We start from the raw sequence: 9,583 nt of genomic DNA on the forward strand, positions 1-9,583 counted from the left end.
AACTGTTTGAAACGAAAAGGACCACGCAAGTATCAAATTGTCTTTTAATAAACATTTAATAGAGATCTAATACGGATGGTCACTTCAGAAGCCCTTGTCAACCGATCGTTTAAGTTTTAATTATTTCAAAGTTTTCTTCACTTTCCGGAGGAGAGCACCAAAATATTACAGAGATGCAATTTCTATTTCGAATAAAACGAACATTTTCCCACAACTTTCTATTTCACATTCTATACTTCTGAGTTTTTATGAGAACGAAATAAACCAAATTTCTCTAGAAAATTCTCTTGTGTCTCATCTTTTTTGTCTTTTCTTTCCCCCCATCCACTTTCTCTTTCTTATTGTTGCAATCACAAGCTCAAATTCTTCCCGTCCAGCCATCGTAAATTTCCTGGTTGTCTCCTTGTTAAGTACACTGGTTTGTTTCCGAGAGAGAGACGTGAGAGAGAAAGAACGAGAGAAAATTATGTTTGTGGTGGATGTGAAAGAAAGAAAAGAAAAAGAGGAAGAGGATCACTTTGTCTTGCCAGGTATAGAAGACAAGAGAACGGAAAATTTACGATAAAGTTGATCAAAGTGTGTGGTCGCTGCGGTCAAGAAAGGCCATATAGACAAGCGTTATTATCTCATGATCGAGAACGCTACAGGCGGCAGCGAAATGAACTACCAGAAAACACCACCCCCGGTGAGATGGTTTGGTTTCTGTGCTTTCGCTTGGACAGGTAACTCAGCAGAGGGAAAAGGCCAGCAAATCCTGTTTCGAAAATCAGTTTCGCACTGTAAACCACAAACACACACATACATCATTTGAGTCTTTCAAAACGCGTCCTTGCCCACTCCAAAGGTCACTTGTTAGAATGTAACTCTAAACGTGAAATATGACCCTTTTTCTTCATACTTTCCCGGAAGACCTTTTTATGTCGAACTTTTGAAATTTTATCTTCAGAAAATTGTTTTGAAGAAAAAAATTGCACGGTTTTTCCTATTATAATGAAGTATTACAGAGAAATATCCATTGTTCTTGGTAATACAGCATTATGTTATACTATAATAAAATTACTATAAGGCCTCTTTGTCAATGGACCCATATTATATTACGTTGTGTTCTATGATTCTAACACAACTTTCCAAAACAATTTATGTTTTTCTAAAGCAAAACTGACTCAATTAACTTTGTAAGATCCAGTTTCAAGATTTAACAAAAAGAAAGCAGTAAACAAATCTGCTTGTAAGCAATGGCTCAAGTCAGTTCAGTAGGGCCTAAATACGAACATGCTTAACACCTACAATTAACCCTTTTTAAACAATTTACTGCAACATGAAGACCATTTATTTTTAAAGAGTTTGGTTTCAACCAAAACTCCTAAATGCTACTCACCTTGGCATTCCATAGCTCTGTTCTTTTCGAGAAACAACAAATAATAATAAAATAAAATACAGAAGTACTATCATAACTTTTGGCTAGGATGTAATGGGTAAAAAATTAGGCTCCACCGTGTTATTAAAGATGAATAATAATAATTGGATATGCCCACCCACCACATACCTGGTTATTAAAGATGAATTACCTCTAGTTATAATACCCGCGAGGACTCTTGAAGCCTGGACTCGACGCAAATCATAGAACTGATTTGAGTTGTGTTGATTTTGAGTTTAACGCCCCTTTCAGCAGCGAGGCTATATGAGACGGAATCTACTGATTAACGTGGAATCCGAACCACATAAGCTCCCGCCGGGAATCGAACCCAGGTCTCCCACGCCAAAGGCGCGTACGCTAACCGCTTAGCCACGAAGGAGCACTGTAGAACTGATTTGCCTCACATGTACGTAATGCATCGGAAGAATTCGGTATGATTCGTGGAGTTGCCTTCCGAACGCACAATTGAGAAAACGTGAAGCAACAGAAGTACACCAACAATGTTGCCGAACTTAGAAAACATGGCGAACGAGAGATAAAACAAAACATAAAGAACTATAACATGAACAATACTAATTATTCGAATTAAACAGTAACAACAAAAATAACAAAAATATAAAACAACAATATTAGCAAAAATATGAAACAACAATAACAACAAAAATAAACAAAACGAAACTTCCGGCAATCCTACAACATTGTACCCTTAGGATATGTTCTTCGTGTAGCGCGAGAGAGGACACTGGCAAAATTCCATGGATACAGGTTGACTACTGGGACATACCTTCGCGTTCTATTAGATGCTGAAATTGGTAAATCTAGGTCAGGCTTCACAACTCCGTGCGATCACTATAGTATGAAATCCACCTGTACCTAAGTGTAAGATTGGTTGCATATCATGCACTTACTTTCGATATTCTACTATTACTACTAGCCAATATTTACTAAGACTTAATAGTGTCGCGGTTATAAATTAAAGTAAATACTTTTCCATGTAACGTAACTCTAAAACCTAACTGAAACAATGAAGAAAAGCGTACTTTCTTGTTGCCAATTTGGAAATAGTCGTACTTTCTATGCGCATCGTCTCACGTCCTATCCTAACTGGTAGTTCCTATTAAGGCTCGAATAGAAAAAAAAGAGTTCGAACTCCATTAAATACAATAAATTCCGTCTTACATACCCTAGATACAGATAGATATCAAGTAATGAAAAGAGAGTAATAATAGAAGAGTCAATATATTAAAGAAAGTACCTGAAAAAAAACACATACAATTAAGACCTTTGATTTGAATTGAACTTTTTTTTAAGCAAAGAAGAAAAATATTTCTATGTGCAGAAATATATACGTTCCACATCTGATAAACTACAAATTACTAATGGGTTGGAATATGTGTAATATACTCAGAGTTTTTATATAATTGAGCTACTCGGGGGAAGCGGGAAAGCACCACTTCCAGTGAAACTGAGCTATTAGGTGGAATGGGCTGGGATCGAATCACAGAAGAATATGTATTGTAGGTAGTTCAATTTCAAATATATAATTGCAGATGGCAGTGGAAACTTGTTTCGTATGTGATATTGTATTGAACTTCATGGGAATTTTGAACCTTCTTTACCAGTTGACTCGAAAGTTAGAAAACCTGTCATACCGTTATATTCACCCGAGTTGCTGAATTTTATGATAGTCATTTTAGTATAGATGAACAAACTCTACATACAGCAACGTTAAAAATTTAGAAATTTAGAGTCAACGTTTCATTAATTAATCTTAACCTTACCAACAAATTTCAGAACCATACAACTTAGCATTTTTTGCGCAAAAGAATAAAATAAGATATCAACTGATCTAGATATATATATAAAAATGAAAGTGACTATGACTGTGATTTAATAACGCTTGAACCACCCAACCGATCACGATCAAATGTTCAGCATAGATGAGGTTCGAGCTTGGAATAGTTTTTAACATTGACGATGTAATTTAAAAGACGGGGAGTGTATAATATATAATGGTCGATAATGACCGATATTATTTTCCAATCCATAGTTTTCGGGGTAACTGAGATTGTTTGGGATTATTTGTGTGTTTTACAGTCTGTGTGCCTTTAGCTGGCAACAGTGTTCAAGTTGCTTAACGCTTTTCTATTGTTTGGGGAATAGAGTGGGAATGTGGAGGCAGCAAGAGCATACAGTTTGGTGGACCATATATCATGGTAGAACATCGTACAATATAGCACAAACAGTAAGCCATCGCATTACAAACATTTACAACTAAAGACCTTGTGAATATGTTTATTCTCGTGTATTATTTTTGTGTGCAAACTGAAGGTGTAATCATTAAATACAGTGAATTTATATTTGGTTGCATTCATGTGGTGTACGAATCAAGCCTTACAGTCCACTAGTATGAATATTGTTTTTAGCATGTTATTGTACTTTAGTAAAGTTACAAATATATACATTCATATTGTACATTGGTCCTATCCGGGCCACATGAGTGCAAAGATTTCTGAGAATTGTTCTGTGCTGTTGTGAAGAGAAATGTGTTTGTGTCGACCTATATGTGGTGTTATCACGTACGTTGGACAATAATCACGTTTTGTGTAGGCGGACAGCTGTTGTACCAGGACCAGGCTTTTGGAGTATATTTCATAGGTAAAAAAAAAAGAAAGAAAAAACATCATCTTCAGGTCAGTAGTTTTTTTATTCTTCATGTTTCTGCGTAGCATTTAATCATGAGTGAATCACACCAGCGTCTTTTAAGGCAAAGATCTGCATACAGAGGCCAGTTAACAAGAATAAACACTTTTGTTCAGGCCTTTGATCCAAATGAAGGCAATATAGAAGAAATACGTGCACGCTTAAAACATCTAAATAACGTCTGGTCAAAGTTGCAGGAGGTGCAAGATACTATTGAAATTGATCAAATCGAACCCGAAGCGGAAGCATTAAACGTTCGTGCAGAAATTGAAAATGTGTATTTTTCTTTAGAGGCTCAAATGCAAGCACTTGTTTTAAAACATGGAAATAAAGAATCAGCTGTTAATAATAGCACTAGCAGTAGCGCACAAGTTAAATTACCGGTCATACAGTTGCCTGCATTTGACGGAAACTGTAAACATTGGTTATCATATAAGGACACCTTTACATCTCTTATTCACGAGAATAAAGACATTTCCACAGTACAGAAGTTTCAGTACCTCCGAACTTCTCTTAAGGGCGAAGCGTTAAACCTAATTGAAAATTTACCAATTACCGAAACAAATTATTCAGTAGCATGGCAATTACTCGTTGACAGGTATTCAAATAAAAAGCTAATTGCTTCTTCTTACATTCACGAAATACTACAAATCAAGCCAGTGTATAAAGAAAATGTAAGTGAACTTCGCGCTTTTATAAATACAGCTACTAGCAATATAAATGCGCTACAAGCACTTGAGCCAAACGTAAACCTCACAGACGTAATTTTGACCCAACACTTTGTATCAAAATTAGACGCAACTACTAGAAAGTCATGGGAGGTTCAAAATACGAATTCTAATTTTCCTGCTTTATCAGAATTCTTTTCGTTTCTCGAGAAACGTTGTCAGGTGCTTGAGAACATGAGAACTAGTATTGATGGTGTGAAGCAGGGTAGTAGCATACAAAACAAACAGGCAAAAAGTATTCAGTCATCAAAGACTTATTTATCAAGATTTTCAAATGCATGCGAATTTTGTAATAGCCAGCATCCCTTATATTCTTGTTCGTCTTTTGTGAATGCGGGACACAGCCAAAAATTAGAGTGCATTCGTAAAAATAAATTATGCATGAATTGTTTGAAAAGTAATCATTTTTTGAAGAATTGTAAATCGAGAGGTTGTAAAAAGTGTTCCAAAAAGCACAATACATTATTGCATGTAGACGTAACAAAGGACAAATCAGTGCGGTTTCCATGTGTAAGCAGTGCTGCGGTGCAAGAGCGTAGTAACAACTCAGATTCCAGTGAAAATTTAGGGCAAGTGTCATATTGTGCATTAAAGGCTAGGCCTAACGCAAGAGTGTTGTTATCTACTGCAATAGTAAAAGTAAGGGATAATAAGGGAAATTTGGTTCCTTGTTGCGCGCTTCTAGACAGTGCTAGTCAGACCAATTTCGTGACAGAGAATTTGGTGCAACAATTGAACATCAAACGGTATAGACAGTATACTCCAATTCAAGGTATAAATCAAGCGATATCTAATACAAAGTACTCTGTAGATATTTGTGTCCATTCATGTGTTAACACATTTTCATTGAATATAAGTTGTTCAGTTCTCCCTCACATTACAAGTAAACTACCGGAAGAAAGAATTAATTATGACGATTGGAACATTCCCAAGGACACTGTTCTAGCAGATCCTACTTTTAATACACCTGGAGACATAGATATTCTGTTAGGTGCGGAAGTATTCTACATAATTATGAAGTCAGGACACAAAACACGGCCAGGTGATTTTCCAGTGCTTCAGGAGACAGAATTGGGATGGATCGTGGCAGGACGCATTCCTCAAGAACGTGACCCCTATATTCCATTAACAACATGTTTTGTGAAGACAAACATAGATCTACAGCAACAACTTCAAAAATTCTGGGAACTAGAAGAAATTACTGTTACACCTAGATCAAGCGAAGAGCTTGGATGTGAGCGACATTTCGTTCAGAATACAACAAGAGATCATACAGGGCGTTTCATTGTACGATTGCCTTTTCTTGAAGACCGTACAGTTTTAGGCGATTCTTATCAGCAGGCATTGGTTAGATTAAAGCAATTGGAAAGAAGATTCGATCAACACCCGGACTTTGAAGCTAAATATACGGAATTCATGCAAGAATATGAAGATCTTGGTCACATGGTAAGGATAGATGAGAGTAAAAAGGAAGACGTTAGCGTTGCATACTATTTGCCACATCATGCAGTTTTTAAGCCCACAAGCTCTACAACAAAGCTCCGTGTAGTGTTTGATGCTTCAGCAAAATCTGACAGCGGAAAAAGCCTCAATGACATTCTCTTAGTTGGTCCTACAATACAGCAAGATTTATTTTCTATCATTTTGCGCTTCAGAACTCATTCGGTAGTATTCACTGCAGATATCGCTAAGATGTATCGCATGATCAATGTTCATCCAGAAGACACGCCATTACAACGTATATTATGGAGAAGATCTAGAAATGAACCGATTCAAGTTTTTGAGTTGAAAACACTGACGTATGGTACGGTATGTGCTTCATTTGTGGCCACAAGATGCCTACAGCAATTAGCAGACGAAGAAGAGCATGTAGCAGCAGAAATATTACGTCGAGATTTCTATATTGACGATGTTTGTAGTGGCATGAGCAACATACAGCAAGCTCTAGAGGTCCAGAAGCAATTGATAGAGTTACTGGAAAAGGGAGGTTTTACACTTAGGAAATGGAGTTCGAATGATCCAAGGTTATTAGAATCCATCTCGCCAGAGCTTCGAGAAGTGCAACGTCCAATCCAGTTCCACGAAGGCCAAGGCGTCAAGGCATTAGGATTGTCATGGCATCCAGACAAGGATATATTTCTCGTTGAAAGCAAGACGTCAACAATGAAGGTTCAAGAGTGCATTACTAAACGCCAGGTTGCTTCAATCATTGCCTCTATATTCGATCCATTAGGAATAATTTCACCAGCTGTCATTTCATACAAAATATTTTTGCAAGAATTGTGGCGGCAAAAGGTTCAATGGGACGACAGTATACCAATGGAATTAGCAAAGAAATGGACTAAATTGTACAAGCAACTTCCACTAATCAATCAGATTAAATTCGACAGATATGTACTCGTTGAAGGAAACATAGCAGAGATTCAGATCCATGGTTTCTCTGATGCTTCTCAAAGAGCATATGGAGCCTGCATTTATATGCGATCGATCAATCAACAAGGAGAAATATCAGTTAAGTTATTATGTGCTAAATCACGTGTGGCCACAGTCAAGAAAATCACTCTCCCACGTCTGGAGTTATGTGCAGCAGTTGTTTTGGCAAAATTAGTTCACAAGATTTTACCGAATTTAAAATTGAACATAAGTAGCGTCCATCTATGGACTGACTCCCAAATCGTGTTGGCATGGCTAGCTTCTCCGTGCAACAAATGGAAACCTTTCGTGGCCAACAGAGTAGCTCAAATTCAAGACTTAACTGACGTTAGCTGTTGGAAACATGTAACTTCTTCAGACAACCCTGGATATTTGATTTCAAGAGGAATAGATGCAGTTTCCATAAAGGACAATTCATTATGGTGGCATGGTCCACAATGGCTTTCTAGTTTAGAATCTAATTGGTCAGTCACAAGTAAGGATTCACTGCAACCAGATCAAGTTCCAGAGAGTAAGGGAACCATAACATTGACAGTCACTTTAGACAATTGGTGCAATGAAACCATAACAAGATTCTCAAAATTGTCAAGGTTAGTTAGGACAATAGCATATTGTAGACGTTTTGTTCATAACATCAGACACAAGCAAAACAAACTAACAAAAGGTCTTTCAGTACAAGAACTCCACACAGCGCTCCATGTTTGCATCAAATGGACACAAGAAATTGGGTTTCACAGCGAATTGCAGCATCTTCGTAATGGAAACATTGTTCCGTCAAGAAGTAAATTGAACAATTTACATCCATTTTTAGATAGTGAAGGCATGATCCGAGTTGGAGGAAGATTGGAGAATGGTCAGCTATCATTTGACGCCAAACATCAAATAGTTCTGCCTTCAAACCAACACTTGACAAAACTTATAGTTGAAGCAGAACACTTAAGATTACTTCATGCTGGACCCCAATTATTAATATCATCACTACGCCAGAAATATTGGATCATCAGGTATAAACAGGTAGTAAAACAAGTGATCCATCATTGCTTCACATGTTTCAAGTTAAAGGCCAGTGGTTCAAAACAACTTATGGGACAGTTGCCAGCAGCTCGTGTGCAGCAAGCCACACCATTCCTAAACGTAGGCGTGGACTACGCTGGAGCGTTTTACATAAAATCAGGAGCAGTTAGAAATAGATCTGTACGTAAGGCATATGTTGCATTATTTGTTTGTTTATCCACCAAGGCAATACATCTGGAATTGGTAACAGATCTTAGTGCGCAGTCATTCATAGCAGCTTTACGCAGATTCATAGCCAGACGAGGAAGATGTCTCAATATATACAGCGACAATGGCACAAATTTCGTTGGAGCCAACAACGAATTGAAAGAATTGTATCAGCTGTTTTCATCAGATCCTTTTAGTTCTCAAGTTCATGATTTTGCATCGACCGAAGGAATTCAGTGGCACTTCATACCACCAAATTCGCCGCATTTTGGAGGACTATGGGAAGCCGGTATAAAATCAATGAAATACCATCTAGTTCGTATTACAAAGGGTGCAGTGTTAACATATGAAGAGTTTGCAACATTACTCACACAGATTGAGGCCTGTCTCAACTCTCGACCACTTACAGTGCTATCAAGTGAGCCTAACGACATCAGTGTTCTCACCCCTGGACATTTATTAATTGAAGAAGCACTTACAGCTTTACCAGAGCCTAACCTCACCGATCTACCACACAACCGCTTATCTCGTTGGCAGAAGATACAACAACTAAAACAACACATTTGGAAGAGATGGTCCCGAGATTATTTACATGGTCTTCAACAACGCTCTAAGACAACTTCACCGCAACACAATCTCAAGGTCGGAGATGTAGTTTTGCTGATTGAAGACAACGTTCCTGCATTGCAGTGGAAATTGGGCATCATTGAAAAAGTGTTCCCAGGAAAGGATTTCTTAGTTCGTGTAGTGACGGTTCGTACTACAACTGGAGCATATAATCGTTCAATCAAGAAATTAGTTGCATTACCATGTAACAAGGATTAGAATTGAGATTTGTGTAATAAAAAAATAAGTACAGTTGTAATATTGCTTCAAGTTTTGTGTTCGTTTCGTTTTTTATATGTATTATTTTGTTTTATTTGGTCAGACCTTAGCTGACCAACAGGGGGGAGTATGTTTGGGATTATTTGTGTGTTTTACAGTGTGTGTGCCTTTAGCGGGCAACAGTGTTCAAGTTGCTTAACGCTTTTCTATTGTTTGGGGAATAGAGTGGAAATGTGGAGGCAGCAAGAGCATACAG

The 9,583-nt window shown here is 37.5% G+C and overlaps 1 protein-coding gene across 1 annotated transcript; it reads left to right on the forward strand.

Annotated features, from left to right (window-relative positions):
* The first annotated feature begins 658 nt into the window (after positions 1-658).
* LOC145661043 (uncharacterized) lies at positions 659-9,327 on the forward strand. The gene is made up of 2 exons (XM_081726481.1): positions 659-722; positions 5,324-9,327. The coding sequence occupies exons 1-2, from the start codon at positions 659-661 to the stop codon at positions 9,325-9,327; spliced, it is 4,068 nt and encodes a 1,355-aa protein (XP_081582607.1).
* Positions 9,328-9,583: the final 256 nt, after the last annotated feature.

The sequence above is a fragment of the Thermobia domestica genome, chromosome 9 (assembly GCF_964235325.1).
Source record: "Thermobia domestica chromosome 9, izTheDome1.hap1.1, whole genome shotgun sequence".
Classification (NCBI taxonomy): Eukaryota; Metazoa; Arthropoda; class Insecta; order Zygentoma; family Lepismatidae; genus Thermobia; species Thermobia domestica.

What these genes read in the sequence shown, in the direction of transcription:
- LOC145661043 (XM_081726481.1), top strand. Translation starts at nt 659, where the DNA reads ATGAACTACCAGAAAACACCACCCCCGGTGAGATGGTTTGGTTTCTGT. An exon ending in CTGTGCTTTCGCTTGGACAG is followed by an intron (nt 723 to 5,323) that starts GTAACTCAGCAG and finishes TATTGCATGTAG; the next exon opens with ACGTAACAAAGGACAAATCA.